Below are 24,782 nucleotides of genomic sequence, written 5' to 3' on the forward strand. Positions count from 1 at the left end.
AGCAGGCAAAAAGTAAACCACACTACAATACAGGACTAGATTGAACAATCCTTAAAAATCTAAACCGTGCGGTATTAGCTGTCTCTAGTGATGTTGCAATCCAAAATAGTGAGCATCACACATGAGTAAACTGTCATTAAATTGCAGTCTACGGACAAGGCTAGCTATATATGTACTACAGAAATCGTTGACACGTATTAAAATTAAGAAAGTAAACTGAGTTAAACTTTCGGGAGTTTGGCAATGAACTCTCATTTACCCATATTTTCACTGCACTACACTGTATATTTCCTTGGAAAATTGATCACTCGTATATGAGGGTTACTTTTGAGATACTCCGCACGTATGACGGTGCTGGTGTTCCCTAGACTTGGTTCAAGTCGGTGATTTGTGAATGTTTGAGTGGAGTGAACGCAATGATTTGTATTCTGCTTTCATGTGAAACGCGCGCGTGAGTGGACGCGATGAGTAGGGTGAACGCGATGAGTGGAGTGAACGCTACACAGCGGAGTTTCACCCGGAATCACATGAATCCGGCAGAAACTAACTCACTACTGCGCAGACTCAAACGCATTCAATCGCTGGGAAAACATGGCGTGAGCTGCCAAATTCCGGATAGGTTTGTACGAAATAGGAGAGACACAAGAGAAACTATTATAAATGATTTTGTTTTTTTAATTCACCGACTTGAACCAAGTCTAGGTGTTCCCATCAACTGGTCTGAAGCCTGGGCCTTGCCACAGAAGCCCCATTTCACCCACCTCCTATGCAAGGGCACGGTCCCTTTTGTGGAGGGACCGTGGCAAGGGTAAACCTTGCTGCGGATCCGTAGCCCTACCACTCCCTTTGCTGGTTGTGTTATAAAGATATAAAGGTTGAAACTGTGCACATTATATATGTATATGGGTTTACGATTATTGTGATAATATATGGCCTTGGAGTTACGAGCGTATTTACGCATGGCATTGCATTCAACCAGCAAAGGGAGTGGAAAATGGCTACGGATCCGCAGCAAGGGTAAACCATGTCTGCCATGTGTGTATCAGCCCAACGCGTACGTTCTTTCAAGACGCTATACTTCAAGTGATACTTCACGTGGTGCAGACCACTGTCAATTTTATTTATTTATTAACTTATTTATTTATTTATTTATTTATTTATTTATTTATTTATTTGTTTTTTGTTTGCTTATTTATTTATTTCGTGTTGCTAAAAGCGCCGGCTGTGCGCTGGCCCATCGGCCGCGGGCTATGAATTATTGCAGCTATGTGCACGGTCACGTAAACTGTGAAAGCGCGTCGTAAAATGTGCAATGTCATTGTTTACATGGTGTGATGACGTAGGAAGTCACACGACTTCTACTGTAATCATTTCACCAGAATGATTTACACTATATTTCCACTTTCCCTTTACAGCCGAACAGCAAAGTCGATCTACTAACCCCGTGATAAGCAAAGAAGAAAAGCCACATATAAGTCACAGCAATATTGAAAATGTTGTACTTAGTTTAACGTTTAAAAACAGTTCGTGATGTAAAAGTCTTAATCTCGTGGTTTTGGGCAATTTGCTTCCATGAATGTTCTGCATCACCACAGAGATCGAAAGCGGCTATTCGTCGGACAGCAGTTTGTCTCTATGTTAATAAGGAGGCGTGTCTTAATAACCTCTGACCTCCAGACTGTTCTTGCGAATTGCATGTGAATGCATCACTCGCAAAATGGCCACCAAGGTAAGCTGTGCGTGTGGCGTGAGCTCCTCTTTTGAGGTTTTTTTTGACTGATTTGTCCAATGACATGTGTAACTTTGGCAGTTTTAGACATTTGCTTCACAAATAGACATGCAGACGGTGCGAACCTGCAGTTCGAACCGTTGAGAAATATTATTGAATCAATCGGTGTATTATTACCCTCCCCCCCCCCCCCCCCCCCCCCCCGGCGATGCTGTGCTCTGCATCCTCAGTAAAAGTTGTACTCCTGGTATAAAGTAGGGGGCTCTTTAATTACATCTTAGGTTTCGGGAGGTAGGTTCTCTAATTTGTCTTTGTGATGCTCAATTACAGTGTGTGCAATCGTCACATGCACAGTACCGTAATATCGACAATGTATATCGCAATCCTACCTCCCAGTGCCTGCGGTGCGACCATTGTCGAATCAAAAACATGGATGGTCGAATGATGTCGAAAGGCCTGTACATCGGCGAGTGTGTATGCCTCCCACAGTTTTCGTTTTGCATCTACCCCAATGGTTGAATAGCTTTCATGTTAGTCTGAATTTAACTGCCTCTCTCACTCTCAGTGACACACTCTCTCTCTCTCTCTCTCTCTCTCTCTCTCTCTCTCTCTCACACACACACATACACACTCTCACAGGCATTAGACTCAATGCAAGCAAACCTCTCTACCTCTCTCTCTCTCTCTCTCTCTCTCTCTCTCTCTCACACACACACACACACACACACTCTCACAGGCATTTGACTCAATGCAAGCAAACCATCACTGATGCAACCAGTATTATTCTATTGCATCAGTAACGGTTTGCCTGCATCGAGTCAAAAGTTTGTGCTCTCTCTCTCTCTCTCTCTCTCTCTCTCTCTCTCTCTCTCTCTCTGAACTATTGAAGGACATAATATAATCTGCAATTCCAATCATAGTATCATAGTTATTTACTTATCGACGTTGTTTCAATCAAACTTTTACCACTACTCTTTTCTTATAATTATTATCCGAGGTTGAAATCGGAGATTGTATCAAAGTTTACAGAGAATGTGCCAGACCTGCCTCAGTCGTCAGTGGTCGCCTGTTGAAATTGGAAAATACCTGCAACTTGAGCACACAGTGGACACAAAGGGATCTGGAGAGATCTGAAAACATCAAGTTTGAGAGGAACCACACCGTCTTGTGCGGTCATAATATCATCAGAAATGATGTCCCAGTAGAGCTTGGTTCAGAGTAAGTTATACTTTTCTCAAGGCTTGCTAGGGCAGTGAGTCTTTCAGAAAAAGGGCAATAAAATACACTGAGCAGATATCTAGCATGGGGTTTTGGTGGTGGGTCGGAGAACACAAAGAACTGTAATGTGTTTCTTTTATCCAAAACTCTCGTAGGGTCTCAGCGTTACAATGATGATGCACTCCATATTTAGTCCAAAAGCTGTAGGTCACTGAGAATAATAAAACTAGTTGATACATCAGAGAGTAGAACATGAGTTGGTAAAATTTGTGGCGGTTCTTAATTTTTGGACAAAGGAAATGATGGAATGAGGGCGCTGATATGTGAATAGTGACTCAGCAGAAATGCAACACCACCCGTCAGTTGCATCAGAAATAAAAGACAGTGCTTTACATGGAAAATGAAACAAGAGGTGGAAAAGCAATAACTTGAACCATTTCCTAGAATACAGGAAGTGAGTCATCTAATAAACTGATTTCTTGTTTCTGTAAACAGCGCACTTTTGAAATGTCACCCATTTGTCGGGCTAGCTCCTATTGGTTATTGCGCTCAGTGCTCCATAGATGTCCCACAATAGGTCTGCTTTTAGTTAATTTTATTATTCAACATTTAATTTTTGGGAGACATTTTTTCCTAAAATTAGTCTCACATGCTTATTCCATGACTGACATAGTCGAGATGTAAATTCATATCAATAAAACTAAAATACTAGAGATATATTTAACTATTAATTGTTACATTACAGCTTCTCTCAGACCATTAACTTCATCAGAATCATACTTGTGATAAATACGGGAGAGCCTGGTGAAGCTAGGTGTTTACGTTTCAAATGACTGAAATACTGAAATTGGGGTTTTCCACTAGGCCTACAAGTGATCTATTCTTTCATATGTATTTTCTCTTATGGTTGTCCAACTTGCTGATTAGGGGGCCATTGATCATAAGAGCTAATTAAAAATGTAAATTTTCCTTAGTATAGGGGGAGAGGGTAAGACCCTATTATGTTTCGAATGAGTCAAAATCGCAATAAAAATGCTGTCACAAAAAGTAAAATAAAAAAAATGACATGAAAGCAAAACGAAAGGGAACAACTTGACAGAAGAGAAAGAATGACATTACAGACACTTGACACGTACTCGTGGGTGGTTTTGAACGCGTAGACTCAACTGCATGTACTGTATTTAAATGTGATCAAAAAAATCATCATACGGCTCAGATGCCATATTATCTCAGAATTTATTGAGTAAAACTGGGATACAAATTACGACAACCTGAAAAACAAACTTATAGTTTCAACTCTAGAAAAACAGACTACTAGAACATTGAAAAGGTATAATTTATGGGTAACATAAAGTTTTTATGTATATATTCATGTGTAGATTAAAATGACAAAGTCGACCATTTTTATGAATTTTGTTTGATACGAGATAATACTTATATTGTTTGACATGTTGAAAGATAATGAATGGGTGACCATGCATATATTCAACCGTGGTTTTAGACAAATTAAATGAAACCAACGCAAGAATGAATAATTGGTCATTCTTTCTCGTGCTGGTTTCGCGTATTGTGTCTAAAACCGGGGTCGAATATATGGATGGTCACCCATTCATTCAGTATCTTTCAACATACATTGTATCAAACAATACAAATAGTGTCTCGTATCAAACAAAATTCATGAAAAATGGCTAACTTTGCCCCTTTAGTTGCACAATTTGTGCATTAGAGACAGGTTGGTATTCTCCATACATGATTAACAACAGTTTTCCTGAAACCATTTTCACCTTAAGTTAATTTTTTGTGTGTGTTTAGGGGAGGGGGATTTGACACCCAAACAAGGAATTAAAAATTGACAACCCTAAGGTGTGCCAATATTTGTAATGATATTTTAGGATATCCAACCATGTTAAATGGCATTGTTTGACCTTGCAATCTGGTTAAGGGAAAGGATGAAGAAATGCTGACTTGTAAATTTGAATCATCAAAATACATGACTTCTAGGCCTTTAATGTTCATTGATTGGTTTACTTTTTCAGGTTGATACGGAACACCTCCCCGTCTGGCAAACTAACTGCCATTATTCGTAAGGTGACTCCAAAGAAGGGCGACGAAGAGAAGCATTATCTTGAGGTACATTAGTTCTTACTTCAATGTTAGCTTGAGATCCGTGAAATTTTTCATGTATGGCAGTGCAGTATTCATTTTTCGTCCTAGGCTCATCAAGCACATTGGAATATCAAAGAATTATTGTGGAAAAAAATTGTACCGGAAATCATTTATTATTAAATATGGCTACTATGTCGTTAGGATAGAGCTTTTCCACACTGATACAGTTAGAAAATCGTTGAATATTAGTTGTAAATTAGAGACAGGCCAGCCAGTAGCTGCTACCAAAAAAAGCCAAGCGACTAGGGCCTGCAGCTGCCTACTCCCATATCAAGTAGGATTCACTTATGTTGTTGTCATGCTCATTTAGGTCTGGAACAAAACTCAGAAAGTCAAGAATATTGATCTACTAGCGCAGGAAAAACACGGCAAGGTTTATAATCAGGATGGTAAGTATCTCACATCTGCATTGAACTGATCTTCAATTCTGTGAATGATGTACATGTACTTAATAAAATAAGTTGTTCATTACTTTCTGGGGGAAAAAGTGGAAACTTGAGCCACCTGTTAAAAACAGAACTCAGAGGAGGAATAAAGAAGTACTGTACATGGTACAAGGCTGAGCTTGTTACGTTTGTGTTCAAAGTTGTTATACAGTGTTGGTACATGTAACAGTCTTGTTATCAAGGTGTATCTGTACAGTCAGTTCTAAAGTACCAGTTGTTGATGGTTGTGTTACAGTACATTTACAACAATGTGTCTCAAGTTTATCTCTTTTCCAAAACAATTTTGCAAGCTAGCTTGTTTTGATAATCGCAGCTAGGAAAGTGTGGGCCTTTGCAGTGGTTACACTAATGTTCTTGAACATCATACACACATTTGTGAATGGTGTGCTAGTATTTATTGAGTACAGTAATGTATTTCTGTCTGCCAAAATGATGGTACATTCACATACCAAAAGCGAAATTTCAGCATTATGACTATGGTACCCTCGGAAAACTTACAGATTTGTAAGTAACTCGGATACATTGTAATGTGAAACACTGCATTATTGATTTGTTACTCTGCTGTTTTGAAGCACCTTACTTTGAAAATGTATTTCTGTACATTACATACAGGTCAGTTTGGGTGCTTGGAGTGGTCATCCAGTGAGAAACAGTTGCTCTACGTAGCAGAGAAGAAACGGCCAAAAACGGCCTCCTATTTTGAGACAAAACCAAAGGAAGATGGCGGTGATGAAACTGCGAAGAAAGATGAGCCAGTGAAGGTAAATGTTGATATGTGGTCAGAGCTCAGGGATAATTGAACAATTATCAGGACACCCTGTGATAATGCCGTGATTTCACTGTTCATGAAATAGACTAGCCTGCAGCCCTTTCAATTTCATGACAAAGTCTCTACACTCATTTTGGTTCGCTTTCAAAAACATGTCAACTGTTCAAACACACTGTCAGTTTAATTATATGTAACCAGGTTTAGTGTCATCAATCATTTTCGGGTCAGAGGCCAAGGTAACTGTGTGATATATTTTAGCGGGAACATGAGCCTGCCACTTGAGTTACTTTGAATGCTGGGATATTTTCCCCAGCTATAATGAATGAATCACTGTACACCCGAAGCGTCACTTTGTGTTTTTGTTGTTGTTACATCTGTACGTCAGGGAGAGCAGTTTGTTTACCAGGATAACTGGGGTGAGCAGTTCACTTCGAAGAGTCATCCAGCACTCTGCATTGTTGATATTGACTCAGAGATTGTGAAGGTCCTTGATGGTTTGCCTGAAGACATCTCAGCCGGGCAGGTAAGTAACATCTTATTTTTATTTTCAACAAGGTCAAAATTTTCTCCTACATTTATATTTTTAGCATTGTCACACAATACAATAAATTACCCACAATTCCATTTGATTTGTACCAATGGAGCTTACTTTTCTTTTAACTTTTTCACCTTTACATATTTAAGCAATAATGTGAAGCATCTGAATAATTCTTTAATAGCATTTAGTAATAGTGCATTAGGATATTTTACTAAAAATTTCAAAATAATCATTAAATAACCATAAAAGTCACATTCTGCAGGTACTACAAATGCCATACTTTCCGGAAGCAAATTATGACAAACTGAAGGGGTCATTCTCTGAGAAAATTTAGCATGTCAAATTCTCTTGTCATTTCCCATTGGAAAAAATCAATAGCATTTCGTTTCATGAAACAGGTGCAAATAGTCTCCCTACTTTTCATCACATTATTTTGTATGGCTGAGGACACAATCAGTGGAAAAAATGCTATCTCCTCTCTCAATAAAGCAAAACTTTCAATATCATTCAAAATGGGACTTTAGAAGATTTGTGTATTTAAAAGTATGTTTTCATAAATTTTTAAAACGAGTCTATGAATTTCATATTTTTCTACACTTGATGGTGGACTCCCCAGTGAATCTCCACCAGTACAAATCAAAATGAATCATTTGATGTCCCCAGTACTTTGTTAAGCGGATCATATTCTAATATTTGAGTGACTGACTTTGTACCAGGGCTTCTACCAAATACATGTGCTTGTATGTATAGTTAACTCTTGCTGTTAAAAGTTGCTACAGCAAATGGTTTTAAGGAACATACAGTAGATATGAATTTACTCCTCCCAGCATGTATACTGTAAGACCTACTGTTAAATGACATTACTTCAAAAGGTTTTCACATCTCATCCATGGGTGACTGTTTTCAACTCTAGTTACATTGTAAACAAGCCTTTCAGATAGTGCTCTTCTGTTTGGTTAATGGCAAAAGAACTGTCATGTCATGACGCTGATTTTCTCATTTCTTACAAGGCTTTATGGAGTCCTGATGACAAAGGCATTGTCTTTGTAGGTTGGTGGCATGAACCTTTCAGACTTGGAATCATCTATTGCACAAACAGGAAGTAAGAATTCCTCATTTGATCTGTGACAAACAATTGCCATCCTTAGTGGAAGATTTTCACTGTCTGTCGTGTTTGAAGATATACCCGTGTACAAAATCTCAGCACAAAATTGCTCTACATGTGGAGTTTTCGGTACACAAATTTTCAATACAGAAATTTTAATCTGGCGTGCCGTACATTTTATTTGAAGACTGGCCTACCAACAACTTTTCCAAATGAAACTGAGCATCAAGTATGTCAGTGTTGCATTTATATGAAGATAATTTTCATCCATTTTACCAGACAATATTTCTCATTTTTAGCTCACATTTGGTGTACCAATTGTGAGGTTATCGTATAAGCTGAATCAGTTCATTTGCATCTGATTTGCATGTCTGTATGTCTGTATATTTGTGGGTATGTGCGGATGTATGTCCGTCACACACAAAGGCTCCCATACTGCCAAAGCTACCATCTCAGTATTTGGTGTACAGGTAGATGCAGGGGTTGAGATGTGAATTTGTTCAAATGAACACATCGGTGTCAAAAATGTGCAAATGAGGTAAGAAAAAGGGAAATCCTGCAAATGTGCAGGAGTGATGGCATGCAGAAACAGGCAAACTCCACTGATCTTGACTCATTTCCTGTCACTGTTTATGAACTGTTACATATTAACAGACCAGCTGCAACCATAGACAGTAGATGGGGGAAGACCGTTTATACTAGACCAAGAGGGGCTTGTTTCTGCTATGCATGTTGCTAAAGTTGACCTCCAGTACCTAAAGTTAGACCTTAATTACTTTTGTCATTCTTGTTTTTCTGGTTTAAATATTTCTTGTTGTTTTTCTGGTTATACTGTGCAGAAATCATTGCCATAACATCAACGTAGAATTTTCCTCCACTGAACAGATCAGGGTTCTCAAAATTTTTTGAAGTAGGCGGAAAATTCAGAAAAGTAGGCGGTTAGCTTCTGTGTGCAACCAGAATCCCTGCATGGGCGGGCGGGGGAGACAGTTCTGAGCAATTTCATGCATTCTTATACAGTGTATAAAAGGCTATTCCAACATACACACAGGGGGAGGGTTTCCTGTGTGCAAGAAATTTTTAAAATTTGAAGGCATTTTGGAGTAATTTCATGCATTATTGTACTGTACGGAAAGACCATTTCAGCATGAGAGTGTTAAGGATTATTTTTAAATTTGAAGACACTTCTGAGCAATTTCATGCATTCTTATACAAGTGTATAAAAGGCTATTTCAACATACACAAAGGGGGAGAGGGTTTCAGGGACGGGGTCCCCGTCCCTGTGTGTGGGCAAGAAATTTTTAAATTTTGAAGACATTTTGGAGTAATTTTATGCATTCTTGTACAGTATTTAAGACCATTTCAGCATACAGAATAATCATTATCATTGCCAATTACAACATGTTTTCAAGGGATAAAGTTTAAAAAAGTCAGAAAAATTAAGTTGATAAGCTTATCACTCGGGCCTGTCAACTGCATTCAGTTGACATGGATAATAGCAAAATTTCACCACACTGTTGTGTAGAATTATGTTTAGCTCATGACTTGAACAAACATTTTGAAATACATCATAGAATAGGGGTTTTCACAACCCAGAAAACGATCCGCTAGAATCCTGACCAGCCTGGCTGCACAAAGTGTTTTACTGATTTAAATAAACTTTATTGAAGATACAGTAAAATCAAAGAGTTTATTCAATTCAATGAATTATAGGAACACAATTTTCAGTGATTTTGATTCACTGTACTAATTTCACAATAAAACGAATCCGCGAGCTGATTATTGATGTTTTGCTGATGTTGAATATAATTGAAAATGAAAGCTAAATTTCAGTGTTCATGTTTGATAAAACCTCAAACTAACGACACTGAACGCCAGCCTGTACTACACCATGTGTGTACAAAGCACCGGTAGTCAGTACACACAACGCGATATCGGTCGACCTGAAATTTGACACTGTGATCGACGTAGCGTTTCAAAAGTACGAAAAGTGAGACCAAGTAATTTTTTGTTTATTTAGATTTGATCTAAACCTCCCAAAACCAACAGACAAAGTTAGAAAATCAAAGTTTTCGAGCGTCGACTTTCTCTTCCGCGATGCACACAACCACGGCCCCTCCACAAAACGCGATGTCGATCGACTTGAGTTGACATCGTGATCGACCATGGATAGATTGACGTGGCGTTTCGAAAGTATGAAAAATGAGACTCAGTAACTTGTGGTCGCTTTAGATTTGATCAAAAACCTACCAAACCCATCAGACTAGGCCCTACTCTTACGCAGAAAACCAAAGCTCTCGAGCGTCGACTTTCTCTTCCGCGTTTGAGCGAAACAAAAGTCGGCTTCATTCGGAAATGATCGGCTATTCGCGGGCATAACGTAATTGTATGTTAGTCCAATTTTCGGCTATACCCGATGTGAACGTCGGAATAATTCGGGCTGTGATCGGGCGAGCGAGGTTGACCTCGAGAGCGATTCCTAGTCACGGTGTACAGTACAACACGTTCGCTGATTGCGGTACTACAGTGATAGCAACAAGTTCACCGCGTAAATTGCTAGACTACATATAGCCACATCGGCACTTCTGAAATATTATCTTCGGCTTGCAAGACCACCAAAAAATCTAATTATTGTTATCAAAACCAGAATTTCCGGGCCAGAGAGCGAAACAGTGTTGAAAAGTAGCCGGCCAAAATACGAAAGTAGCCGGTCAATTTGGCCGGCATCCGGCTAAAAATGAACACGCTGCAGATAGAAACAACATTTATTGTTGATCATTGGTAACCCATACTGGTATATACCAATTCTGATCAAATTTGAGCGACACCGTATAATTGCTGTATTTTTCCTTTCATAAGACTGATGTATTAAAGTTGTATAATCCTGCAATCCGAGTAAATTTTATATTTATTCCACAGGAGTGCAGTTTTCCATGCTGATATAGAAAGTGGCAAATGTGGTGAGAATCCAACCCTTTCACAAAGTTCTATCTGTGCACATTCACACAAACACAATACCATGTCTTTGTGATTTCTTTTTGGTCTCTGAAATTTCTTCTTATCTGCAATTGAATGATATAAATTTGTATAAGCTACATGTACACCGAATCCGGGATCTGAATCCTACACTCTAATAGCTGCAGACTGACATTGAAATTTTACTCTCAAAGTTTCTTGACATAAAATTTCCATACAACGCCTCTCCAAATTACCAGTACATATAAGTGTATGGGGTAGTAGAACTCATTAATGTGGCACCAACTCACAGGTTACAGCGAGAGAGAGAAAAAATCAAACAATCAACTGTCACTTGACCAAAGTTTGTTCTTTGGTAGAAATGCTAAGTGCGGAGGACAAATCGGTGAGATCTCCGAGATTCAACGCTGCTAAAACCAGACTGGTGTACCTGCAGAGTAAGATGGGAGGGCCGCATTATTCTTGCTGTGAGTTAATGATGGTGAGTCAGCACAAAATTATCAAAGCTTCTCTTTCAGTTTATCTCTCATCAAATGCCTGTCAGAAAAACACCCTCTCATGTTTGGTCAACCATTTCTTTTAAGAGCTTAACATGTTTATCATCAGGTTAATACATGTATCACGAAGTGTACTGAGAGTGGCATATAGTTATCACTTGTCTGATGCAATAATTCTGTCAGATGCTGACCTATTTACTCATATATCAACTAAGCTATCACAAATAAATGTACATATCCACTGCGTGCACATGTGGTAATGTACAATTAATTGCCAAAATAAAAAATCACACTCTTGATATTTGTTATTGTCAAAGTAAAGTGAGGCTCAATTACAGTTGGATAACAATAGTGATGGTAGTACCACCTCTTTTTATTGCATTTTTAGTACAACTGGGAAACCAAGCAAACTTCAACAGTGGTGCCAGTTGTTGACAAACCATCAGGTACTGTACAGCTTTTTTTCAATTATAATTGTATAATCTTGTTCTTATCATTGTCGTCAAATCATATAAAAAAGTCACAACTTGCGTATTTTGTTATCGATCATATCTGCAAAAGCCACTGAATAATAAACCAACATGTTCAAGATGTATGAACATGTCACAAGGTAAAAATGTAAATGTAAACTGGAAGAATAGAATTGTTCTGTGATGAAATGTTGAAAATAATTCCATCAACTTAATTTAGAGCTAGGTAAAGAGTCTGAAATTGGCATAAAGTGGGCCATTCTTTCTTAAATTCATTTTGGTAATCGTTGCTGTTGCAACAAGTGTTGACTGCGGAACTAAGATCAAGAAAACAGTAGTCAGTTGACACATTTAAATGGCCACAGTTGTAGTGGTTGTCCCATGTGCAAGCTTGCTCATTATAACAGTTGGGCAGTTAACCACTGGCTGCAGTGGTTTTATATGGAAAGACCAGAAAACTGCCTCTTCCCTAAAACAAATGTCAGATTATTCCAAAGTAGCTGATATACATGTAGGGTGCACAGTAAAAGCCAGCAAAGTGGTTACATACATGTACTATGATTCTGAAAATGCTAATTGTCATATGGCCATTTTGAGGAATCAATCATTTGTCAACATTTCAAAAGAGAAATCAAATATCCCTTTGAAATCAGCCATCTAAAGCAGACTTTCAGTCATACAAGACCTGTGAATGGCGCAAAATGATACCTCAGTTTGCAAGGCACAGATTGGAGGCACAGAATGATAGTGCACAGTGAAATACACCAGTCAACTTTGAGGGCGCACTTTGTGTATGCCCATTTCAGACTGCTTACATACGGTACATGTACCTGCAACATAGGTGTATATAGTGTTGGTTAAGGTAACTTAAAGGTAATATTGCAAGTCAAAGAGCATTGTCAGTGATCTTCACATACAGTAGGAAAAGTTTTCTAACATGTGGACAACACAAATGAATAAGCAGAACACACTCACTCATAAATGTATGTACTAATGTGCTTTACAGACATATGCATGTACTTTACTACCTTGAGTTTACCTTGCTTTCAGATGCTGATGCATTTCCAGGGCTGTTTCTGGTGAATTTGCCACAACGCTGCTGGTCAACTGATAACATAAGAGTTGTTCTGCCAACAGTGTGGAGAAGCAAACAGGTCAGTGTATTGGCACACATCACCTACAAGTAAATCAGTGTTCTCCACGGCGCCTTTTAAGTGGGCGGTGCGCCCACTTTAATTTCACGGCCGCCCAGATAAAATCTACGCCGCCCAGTTTAATTTTCGGCCGCCCATGCTTTTGAAATCCACCGTCAGCCTTTGTGGGGTGGCGGGTTTGGTTCACGGCAATGTTTTTTATGCCGTGCTTTTGTTTGTTTCTGTATTTAATTTCAATAAGGTGTTAATTTAGATCAATAAGGCACATTTTGCTGTTGTTGTTTGTGTGAATTTGTCATTTTAGTACCTCGTCAAGATATGTCACGACGATCATAGCGGAAGAAAGACCGCTCGACCGACTTGTCAACCCATTCACACAATCACCGTCCCTCCACCCGGACGGTGACACAATAAACTGTGTGGTCGCATCAAGATCTAAGTGTTGTCTCGATTGATTTTGCCGAATTTAACCCAAGAAAGTACTTACATTCTTTTAACACCCTCAAATTCAGGGTTCTCCCCAGCCCAAAACAGCGTCGCGGCCCGCGACGCTATCGTTCAACCCTTGACTCCACCGACCCATCCAAAGAAATTGTAAAGGACAGAAAAATTGATATACATGTACAACCATAGTCAAAAGACAGCAAAAGTCAGCGACGATTTCTGCTCTTAATTGAACAAATATTTTGAAATCAAACTGATTACACAATCCCTAGATACAGAAGTGGCAATTTGGTGAAATTTCTGTTTGACTCACATCTTGAAATAAAAAGTAAACGAGGAACGAAGACATCATGTATGCTGCCGATCAACAGCGTAGCATAGCTTACGGAACTGTCTGTCAGTGCACCGGCATTTGTTGGCTGCACATAAAAGCAACTCAACTTTCCAAGACCGAACGGTCAGTATCTTGCGAAAACAGCAACATAGCAATGAAAATTGTTATAGTCAGCGGTAAAAACTCTTAACAGATGGAGCGCTAACTGCTTTAAACAAATGAAAATGCATGTGAAGAGAATAAAATCTCAGATCGCGTGCGTGAATGAAAATATACTGTAAAAACAATGGCGGATATGACATCAGAGTGGGACTCTTCTATTTTGGTACTGGGGATGCGCAGGGTCAGAGAACCCTGATAAACGTACTGAAAAACCTAGTATTTTCCTAGCGATGCTGTCACGGGAACTTCGATATCTCATTGTTTTACATCTTTTAATAGTTTCTTTGATCTGAGCAGTTTTACCAACTGTAACGGTATATTTTACTCTCCTAACCTTTCTTTATTTGAGTTAAACAAGGGTAGGAGCTTATGCAACTTAGTGAGGATGTACTAAATTTTGAAAAAACCAGTGGAGGGGCTCTGCTCCAGGAGTACCCTGTTTTGACAATTTTTGGTGAACACAAACTATATGTTAATATTATGCAAATGATAATGTTAATATTATGCAAATGATTATGCAAATTAGCCACCCACTTAATTTTTTTATTTGTGGAGAACACTGTAAATGTAATTACTATTCACAGTCGCTTGACATACACTTGTGTATATGTACATGTATCTAGGTACACTTTGTAACACATTGTACACTAAGTGATTTTCTTTCAACGGCTTTACTGAGGATTTGATGTGAGAATATGATCATGTATGTGTTTTAAATCATTGTCAAAAATCATGAATGATATCTTGGATGTCCTTTACTTGGTGTTCAGGAGTTGATCTCAGTGAATACAGACACTCATAAAGTTATCAGACTGACCAATGACCCTGACATTGGATGTTGGACCCTCATTGATATCTACAATGACTGCATGGCCGCTACTTACAGTTCACCAAATAGACCCTGTACTATGGTAAGTAAAAAACAGTCCACCAGCCTGATCCTGTACTCTGGTAAGTGAACACGGAGTCAAGTCACCGTGTCACACTGTCATACAGTGAATAGCCTGTGGTTGTATGGATGTTTACAGTGGTTTCAATTCGGTGCCACAACTGTGTGTAGCTGGGAAAACATCTTCATTTTTAATCAAATACTGAACGCTGTTTTACACCAGACTGAATTACAGAATATACACAGAAAAATTATAAAAGAATTTTTTGTCATCAAAGTCCCACCCTGATATTTTTCTAACCATGATGAATGAGAAGTATGTGACCTCAAAAGTTATTTCAGTAGGTCACATGTATAGTATAAAATCCACATATTCTCTGCAATTTAAATTGTACTCCTATCAGATATAGCGGCCAGATTTTAACTATTGTGAATATACATTGTACTTCCAGAAATTATGTGGATGATACTTTACATGTATTACTATGAAGGATGGTTAAAAACCACAAAAATCAGATACTATTAGATTCAGTGACTTGCTGCAGCTATGAACACCAGTGCAAGATGAACAAAATTTTTTCAAATTCCTTTGGCAGCAAGTGAGTTATGTACTTGATGCCATAAATTCAGTGTACACTATGATTAGATCAGTGCTTGTACAAGGTTTGCCATATGTACATGTATGTGATGCTGGTACTGTATGTCTTCATTCGATGTACCACAATGAGAAATAATTAACCATCAATCGTTGTTGTTAAATACCTCATGCACATCACATCATGGTAACTCCATTGCATGTAGACGAAGAGAGTTCCGATCGACATAACTGAGGAGAGAGACCAAGCACTGTTGTCTAAATTTTCACAGGTACTGGGCAAGCTGGCACCCAACGACGACGCACCAGTCAACAGCACTTGGAAACCATTCGATGAAGAAGTGGTGCAGTTCAGTGACATCTCGTGGGAAATCAAAACCTTCAAGCCAAAAGTCGATGCCTCGGAGCCAAGATTTGGTCAGTACTTTTGTCCATTCTTTCATTGATTAAACTCTTGCAACCAGATGAAAACTTATGTGAATAAAATGTGACAGAGAGAACGTGCATTATTCTGACACAGAGATACAGAAGAAAAACTTATTTTTGCTAATTGTAGAGAGCTAACAGAACAAGCACCTGTGTTATTTGTCACATAGTGATGCACAATATGCCAATAGCCATTGAAAAATAGTAAGCTTAGAGCATTTGCAGGAATGTTGCCTTGATTACGGCAATATTGGAAAATGTTCAGAGGATAATTGAACATCTTACATGTATATACGTTGTACATGCTTCATACGTTCCACATACTGTAAGTATTTGACTAGGAAGTTTAGAAAAATACAAGTACATGTGAGTGATCAGTGCTATTGTGTTGTATTATCGCAAACAGAGACTTTATAAAAATCATGAAACGATGCATGATCACTGCTAGAATTGATACACAGAGTCGCACATTAACCAAAAATTGTACAAGGGAGATTTTCAGCCACTGTCAAACAGTCCAAGTTACTGTAGCTGCATGTTGAGTTGAGATGAGTCAAGTGTTATATTTTGCAATTTATATTGCACGTTTGGCAATGTAGAAAACTGGAAAGTGTTGTTTAGGAATCATGGGTATATACATGTACAATTATTTCTGTAAAAATTTGGTCTTTCTGTATCTTTTCTCGATAATGATCATTTCATCCATTTCACATCATATACTTCACCTATCAAAGTTTTTGATATAAAGAATGTTATACATGCTGTACATTGGCTTGGATGTTCCCAAAGTCAGTACTGACATTTCACTTTCTTGAAATGTTGACACAGCCGGGCTGGATTATGAAGCAATCCTACTGAGACCGACGGAGGCACAGAATTCATCAACTCTTGCTCCACTGGTAGTGTGGCCACATGGTAAGTTTTTAGAAACCTAAAATGAATGCATTCAATCTCTACTGTGCAGGGCATCAGCAAATCTGCAATATGAAATTTCAGTCATTTGGTTGTTTTCCCCACTATTCCACTTACATGTTTTTAGCCTCATCGTGTCAGCTTGACTCCAGACCACATGTAACTGAGTTTCACTGATACATTATTGCGAGACTGGAGCAAGAAAGTGACGCTTTCTCACAATCGGTGAGAATCTCTTGTTATTCTCACTGCTTTCAGTGAGAATTTTTTAATTCTCACTGGTGAGCAGTGAGAAATGCACTCCACAGTGAGAATCATGTATTATAACAGATTCTCTCTGGTGAGATTGGAAATTCTCACCAAGCACAATGAGAATGGTTATTTTAACGGTGAGAATCAACCAGACTTGCTATTTATTGATGAGAATCAGCCAGACTTGTCCACTGGTGAGAATCAATCTGGTTAATTCTCATAGTGAATGATGAGCCCAGCCAATTCTCACCAATGAACTGTGAGTCTGGTTGATTCTCACCAGTAAATGATGAATATGATACAATCTTACAGAGAAAATTACCATCCTGACTAGGCTTGGTGAGAATTTCCAGTCTCACCGGTGAGAATCTGTTATCATCCTTGATTCTCACCAAGCAGTGCATTTCCCACTGCTCACCAGTGAGAATTCAAAATGTCTCACTGACAGCAGTGAGAATAACAAAATATTCTCACCAATTGCGAGCAAGCGTCACTTTCTTGCTCCAGTCTCACAATTTTTTTCCTGTAGTGATATATTTGTACACATCTACATGTATGCAAGTGTAATATGATAGTATTCATTTATGCAAACGTGTATCAATAATAGAGCACATTAACGCACCTCAGATTGTGCCTCATATGGAACACCATCTAAGATCACCCCTGTTGATTTTTTACAGGTGGACCTCACAGTGTCCATCTTGCAGGATACAATCCCTACCCAGCCACCTTGTGCAGACTTGGTTTCTCTGTGCTGCTTGGTAAGTAATATATTTTTCAAAGCTACATGTACATGTACAGTGTGTGTACCATTCAGAAAATACAGACTTCAAATTACAGAATGAGTGACCAAACTATTCTTATAATATTATATAGAAATATTTTTAGTATTGATTCATGATTAGTAATTGTAAAGGATAAATTTGAATTAATTATTACTTGCTATATACATTTGTATGACAACTATGCCCAGTTTAGCCTCTGATGAAAACAGTTCACGTACACCATGTCAGACCCTACACATATAGATTTTCTGTTCAATGTGTAAAACTACCTGGATAAAAATTGGCAATTTTTAACACAAGAACTACCTATTGTGTTTAACAAGGTACATATTGTGCCATCATCAATGCAATAATAACTTCACTGCCCTGCAACTTCAACTCGCAAGCTGAAAACTAGCATTCCGTCTTAAAACTGGAAATGTTTGCATCTAGTTATTGACACAGAGGGCACTTTTCTAAGATTCAATCCCAGCATTCTTTGCGTATGCCCTCGTTCATATGCACGACAGTTTTCTCTCTTTTTCTGTTTTTATCCATGAAAGCCAGGTACACTTCTGGTCACTTGAATAGTATATTATGAATCTGCGCATGCATAGTCAATAAGCCACTATTAAGCATAGCCATCAACGTATTTCATGGTTTTTCAAACATAATGTTTCTATAAATGAAATATTTATGCATGCATTTTCTTGTGTAACTATTTTATTCTCAGTGAACTACCGTGGGTCCGTTGGCTTTGGTCAAGCTGGTGTCTACTCATTGCTCGGCAACATAGGATGTCAAGATGTACACGACGTACAGGTGTGTTTTGTGTATCACCCATTGAGAACACACACTAGATCTATGCACACACAGAAACAGGAAACTATTTAACCTTTTCAGAAAGATTTAGAAAAAAAACTTGGGACCTTTCTTGTTGAACCCTTTTCTGCTTATATTTCAGAATGTAGTCGATGCATTAGTAGCGGATGGATTGGCAGATGAGAACAAGCTGTTGCTATGCGGTGGTTCCCATGGCGGTTTCTTGGTAACACATCTGATTGGTCAGTTTCCAGTAAGTATGTAGTCAAATCTCAGACTGTTGATGAGGTTGGAGTGCTCATAAGAAACTGATCATTACAAAATATATACATGCTACCCCAGGATGCAATATTGCACCATACAGATACTCTATACAAATGTGTCTATTATATTTAGACCAACTTAAGTACTTCAAAATCTTTTTTGTCGATTTAAACTCATGTTCAATTTCTCATTGTTGTTGTGCTGTAACTGTAAAAACAAATGCTGAGAAATTTTGAGCTAGATAAATAATAAACAAGCATCTGAGTCATACAGAAAGAAAATTCATTCACAAAATTGTAGCAGTATTTTGAGTTGCAGCACTCAAGGTCAAAATTTTTCCATTACCGTATATTTGGAATCCCAGACACCTGTACTGTAAGGAAGTAACAAAATGATATTACGGAAATGTTGTAGTAGAAAGCAAGATCAGGTTTACAATGTTCATCATATCTGACTTGCACTACTCAGTGAGGTTCATCCATGGTTCAGTTTGGAGCTTGCAAGTAAAACAAATCAGGTCACACTAACCGTGTATCAGTCCCTGCATAGTGACTTCCATTTCTTCTTTTCCAGGGCAAATATAAGGCTTGTATTGCTAGGAATCCAGTTGTTAACATTGCGTGTAAGTCATGGTTCATTGTTTGTCCCTGGCTTCTGTGAAATAAGTAGGTGTCAATTTCGAGAGGTTGTTATTTGACTCACATCTTTGGTTTAAGCAAAATGCAGTGATGTCGTCAAACCAACTGGGATGTCACTACATGTACATGTAGACTGCAAAATTTGGAACATTGCCAACTGAATGGATGAGGGAGCAGACTGATGGAGGGGGAGGGATGGGAGGAACTGTTTGCCAGCTGTAATCTAAATTGCTGATGAATAATCTATCAGTGTATCAGTGACACTGTCACACAATCACTTTATTGCAATCCAATCCCTAATACTGAGTATGTCCTTTTCAGAATACGTCATCTTGAAATTGAGAGAGAACATCGTTTGCAAACAAAAAATATCTTTTTTGTCCAATTTTTTTTGAATGTGCTCTCCATGCTCATACATGTACAGTACTTGTGGTGTATGGTAACAGACATATAGGAAGCTTTCATCTTTTTTTTTCTTTTTCTTTATACATTAGCAATGATTGGTTCAACTGATATCCCTGACTGGTAGGTTTACCTTTCTTTTAGTCAGAATTGCATTTAGCAAAATGGTTTTATCCTTTTTAGTGTATCCCATGGACTTTTTGTATAACTCACGTCATTACACCTAAACATTTTAACAAAGGAAAGGTCACAGACTTACAAGCCTTAGCAAGTTACTGAAGAGGAAAAGTAGACTGTTTCTGTACATTCGACAACTGATACACAAAGTGTAAACTGAGACAGCGAGATGTTCAGAAACAGCATGATGATACTGTCCTCCTCATGGTATTGCCATAAACCAGTTTGACTCATGCACCTTTCCCACCCACCCCCACACCCCTCCTCCAACACACACATGCATTAATTGCTTTAATGACTGAGCTGAAGTTCACTGTGGACTTCTTTGATAGGTGCATGGTTGAAAATGGTTTAGAGTATGACTTCAAAGATTTGGCCAACTCCAAACTCTGTGAATCACTGTTGACAAAGTCACCGATACACCACGCACACAAGGTAATGTAGCTTCATTTTCAAGTTTACAGACGTTCTTGAGGGGGCGCTGCACCCAACATGCCTGTTGATCAAAAATTTAATGAAAGCCCTGTAAAGAAGTTCTAATTTATGCAAAAGTATGCAAATCATCCAGTTTTGTGGCTTATTTTTTATCCCAATGTCAAGATTTCCAAAGAATTTAACTTCACTCTCGCTAAGTCAACTTTTCTGAAATTTTCACATCATGTTCAATAGATGTTATATAACAAAACTACTATTTTGTTTGGCAATGATGTTCTTACATTTTGAATAAGAGGCATTTTAATTATGCTAATCATGATTTTAATCACTTTTTTGAGTGTCAGTCTTTCAACCCATGCCGTTTTAGAATGAGGGTAGATAGTGCTAAACAAATTAGTAGTTTTCTTAGCTCACGTTTGGTGTACCAGTGTGATGATATTTCTACGTATACTTTTCTATCAAGTGAAATATTTCATTTCAGAAAATAGTGTCAAGTTTTTGACTTAAATAAATGTTTATCATTAATACCAAAATTGAGGGTTTTTACCCTAAATATACACCCATTTCATCCTTTGAGTAAACTATTTCTGCCATACTAAACTTTAGATTCTCTTTTTTTTGAAATATATAGTGATGAGAAATATAGCTTTGAAAAAAAAACTGTGTTGGCAACATGCAGGTCCACCTTAAAGTGAAAATTGACTTGATGCTTTAAAAACCCAAGACAGTGAATATAACGATTTAAAACACACCCTGGAGAAGTTTCTTGTTCTTCACATTATAAACACCCTTTATGTCAATGTATCTCACCAACAAGCCAGTATTGCAATGACAATTGCACAGCAGTAATTTATTTACAAGGAATACTCAAATACATATACATAGTGTTCAACTCGAGACATTTAATAGCTACAATGTAGCAAAGTTCATATCCAATAAAAATTGTAGCTTCTTTGTATCTGTGATTATTACCAATGTTACTTTATGTTTTGAAGATAGGATTATATACGGAACATGTACACTTTTGCCAGATCTGTTGTAATTGTTGAAATCTGTTCCTTACTTTTGGCAGAATTCCTCTGAAACTGTTGACAGTATTTTGCCATGCTAGCAACAGATCTGATCTGGAATTTCTCTGTTTTATACCTATAGGTGATAACACCAACCATGATAATGCTTGGTGCCAACGATGCAAGGGTGCCACCAAAACAAGGTCATGAATTCTACAAAGCCATGAAATCCAGAGGGGTCAAAGTCAGGTCAGTGAAAGTGTCACAGTAGAATCTGAAACCTTGCCTTCACTGCTTGTCTTCACTTCATTAATTACTGGTATCACTAAATTGTGACAGTCTTGTGATTACGTACTGTGTACGCCTGTCCAAGTGTTACATGTACCTTGGTGGCCAAACGCACAAGCAAATGTTGTGAGAACAGACAGTTTGGCCATCGTACAGCTACAGTGTACAAACCCCTGTGTGACAAATGCCACATTCTTCCTTTGGTACTCACAGCACTACCGTAGATGGCACTTGTTACAGTAAATCTAGACTCCGTGCTACAAAAAAAATCACAATTGTTCTATGCATACAGCAACCATTTTAAATGTTTGTACGCAAAATTTGATAAGTGCCTATCGCTATTTGCATCGCAATGTTCCTACAATGCGTATTCTTCGGAAAACACCTAGAAACTTTCATGAGTGATGTCATTATACAATCAATTGACTACAGTGTTATACGCAGTCAGTCTTTCTTACCGCCTTCATGACAAATCATTTTGTCAGTGACAGTTAGTGATGGTAAATACAATGTTATTCTTTGAAGTAAGTGATTCAGTTGCATGACCTCCAACTTACAATGGGGAGTGTATATTTGATTTTTGCACCAGTAAATGTGTGTTCGAAATTACTCATATTCATGTGCCCAGATCCATTGAATTCATGCCACTTTACCCAAATTGGAATGGTTTCATCCATGAAGGGATTTTTACTGGGAGATTTTTAGCACAGATAGTAAACCACAGACCTAGTTGACTGTCCCTCATAAAACACTGATCAAAGTTCTTCGCTGTTTTCCTGGAGATATTGAAACATTGTGAGGAGTATTGGTAGGGAGCTATACCAAATTTGATATGCAAATTATTATGGCAGTCTCTGCAAATAGCTGTGTAGTCATGTGTGTTCATTATTCCACAACAACTGGATGATGCGAAATCATCTTTTAACTCTCCAACCAAACTGTGAGATCAGCCATTTTGGTAGACTGCATGATAAAATATACAATTACAGTTTTAAGCATTGTTTATATCACCTGTTTACCGATATAGATTACGCGGTCTAGCAAGTTACCCGAGACTTTGCATACTTCATGTCTTCTCATCTGACACACATTAATTTTGATGTAAATTACACCACCAGTGTGCGCATCAATTACTGATGATACAACTTTCACCAACTTCGTGATGATACGACTTCCACCAACTTAATCAGTTTTAGTCTGTTCATCAGTCACTATGCTCTTTAAATCCAGACCATGTGAAAACAGTGAAAATGGTCAGATGTCAAAACATTGTGTAAATTTTATTTTTTTACATTTCTCATTTCACAGACTACTTGTGTATCCCGAGGATGAGCATCCGATTTCGAAGGTTGACGCTGAGGCTGACGCCATTGTCAACATTTTCAAGTGGTACTCTGAACACCTAGGATAAAGTGACATACTCTGTAAGCTTGTTTCTTTCAAAGAAACAAGCAACTTAAAAGATTTAATGCCATTTTGTTTCATTATATTTTGATCATAAGTATCATTGAATCATGATTTCAAATCATGAAGTTGATGTGTTAATCATCGTAATTTTATCTTTAAGGTATATTGCAATATTATTGATCTGTATAAATTAAAGACAATGCAAGTATGTGAAGTCTGGAACCGCTAAAAATACCGGCAAATGACACTAGGTCTTTGCTTGTGTATTTGTTATTGAACGCTGCCATAGGAGAGTGGAGAGTACATGTAGGCTGGAGTGTATTCAGGCCCTCTGCCCAGGCTCCACTTTCAACGTTTGCCGTGATCTGATAATGGTTGGCAATTCCCAATGTCAAGTAATTTTACATTGAGTAAAGCAAGGTACAATTTGTGATTAGTTCTTTCAAATGATGTTTTTTTTCCATTCACCATCTCAAACCAAGTGTGGGTAAATTTCTGGAAAGGGCATAAGTGGGGCATTGTTCAGATGTTGATGGTGACAATATAGTATTAGTTGACATCTTCAAAGTATAATCTGATTTCAAACAACCTAATTCACTTGCTGTGTGACAACTTGTTTTGACATAATCAGTGGTTTCAACCTTTGTGTAATTTTAAGTGTTTTACATTTTGGAGCCTATAGGCTATTGATATGCTAATTACATGTTTTATTAATATCTTCTGTAATCATTCCCCCCCCCCCCTGAGGTTTACTAGAAGTGGTTTCTGTAATGAAATAGCATCATATGGAATTTCTTACTGCAAAACCTGACATATACAATGTCAATTTCATCCACAGTCAAAGATTAAGCAGTTTTGTCATGCATCGTTCGAGCATACAATAACACCTATATTTCTGACACTATATATTGCCATTGTAAACATGTTTTATGTTTAAATCCTCTTCCTGTGTTGTGTAATTTGCACGTCAGACATCTATTGACTTAAAATAAAGAGAACTTGCATGGTTAATAGATAACAGCATATTTTATTGGCTGATTAGTGATTATGATGAACGACACTTTCCCATTGACGTCATTTGCCCATTACGGGAGTATCTGCCAAACATAGCCAGCTCAGACATACTCTCAGTTCTATTCACACCTTGCTATAAAATAATAATGATGATGATTGCAAATCAAGTCATTTCCCTGTCGCAAAGGCTCTGAATTTGGCATTTTAAGTTGTGGTAAAAAGCATCCTTTTGAACAATATCTACAATTTATATTCAAAGGGAGGGGGTTGTCTCGTTTGCGGCTATGCTACTTTCTTGTTCACACAGTCCCTGTGTTGTTCATAAACACTCAAATTGGCAAAGAAATGTGAAGAAAAAATCAGCATTTGATGCATGTCCGTAGTTCACCAGTTTTGTAGCTTTCCAATCACTGCAAGAGTTTGCCAAATAAGCTTTGGGTGCATCCCTTCGTTTACATAAAACTACAACAGTCGCGCAC

General features: G+C 38.0%; 1 protein-coding gene across 2 annotated transcripts; it reads left to right on the forward strand.

Moving 5' to 3' along the window:
- Window positions 1-571: 571 nt before the first annotated feature.
- On the forward strand, window positions 572-24,312 carry LOC139135059 (acylamino-acid-releasing enzyme-like). 2 transcript variants are annotated; one of them, XM_070702253.1, is made up of 23 exons: window positions 572-619; window positions 1,416-1,729; window positions 2,727-2,947; window positions 4,984-5,077; window positions 5,424-5,502; window positions 6,172-6,320; window positions 6,714-6,851; window positions 7,877-7,968; window positions 10,891-10,931; window positions 11,307-11,428; window positions 11,833-11,890; window positions 12,965-13,068; window positions 14,779-14,919; window positions 15,765-15,909; window positions 16,747-16,833; window positions 17,763-17,843; window positions 18,580-18,668; window positions 18,811-18,921; window positions 19,506-19,554; window positions 20,065-20,095; window positions 20,482-20,584; window positions 21,737-21,843; window positions 23,191-24,312. In XM_070702253.1, exons 2-23 carry the CDS (start codon window positions 1,718-1,720, stop codon window positions 23,291-23,293), a joined length of 2,157 nt encoding a protein of 718 aa, XP_070558354.1. In that variant the 5' UTR covers window positions 572-619; window positions 1,416-1,717; the 3' UTR covers window positions 23,294-24,312. The 2 variants fall into 2 exon arrangements, with proteins under 2 accessions (XP_070558354.1, XP_070558353.1); XM_070702252.1 differs by lacking the exon at window positions 572-619 and adding an exon at window positions 685-1,054.
- The last annotated feature ends 470 nt before the right edge of the window (window positions 24,313-24,782 follow it).

Source organism: Ptychodera flava, chromosome 6 (genome assembly GCF_041260155.1).
Source record: "Ptychodera flava strain L36383 chromosome 6, AS_Pfla_20210202, whole genome shotgun sequence".
Taxonomy (NCBI): domain Eukaryota; kingdom Metazoa; phylum Hemichordata; class Enteropneusta; family Ptychoderidae; genus Ptychodera; species Ptychodera flava.

Bases quoted from the DNA above. Each gene is read 5' to 3' on its own strand.
- LOC139135059 (XM_070702253.1), top strand. The intron at 5,503-6,171 runs GTAAGTATCTCA...CATTACATACAG, and splicing joins CAAGGTTTATAATCAGGATG to GTCAGTTTGGGTGCTTGGAG. The intron at 20,096-20,481 runs GTAGGTTTACCT...CTTCTTTGATAG, and splicing joins TCAACTGATATCCCTGACTG to GTGCATGGTTGAAAATGGTT.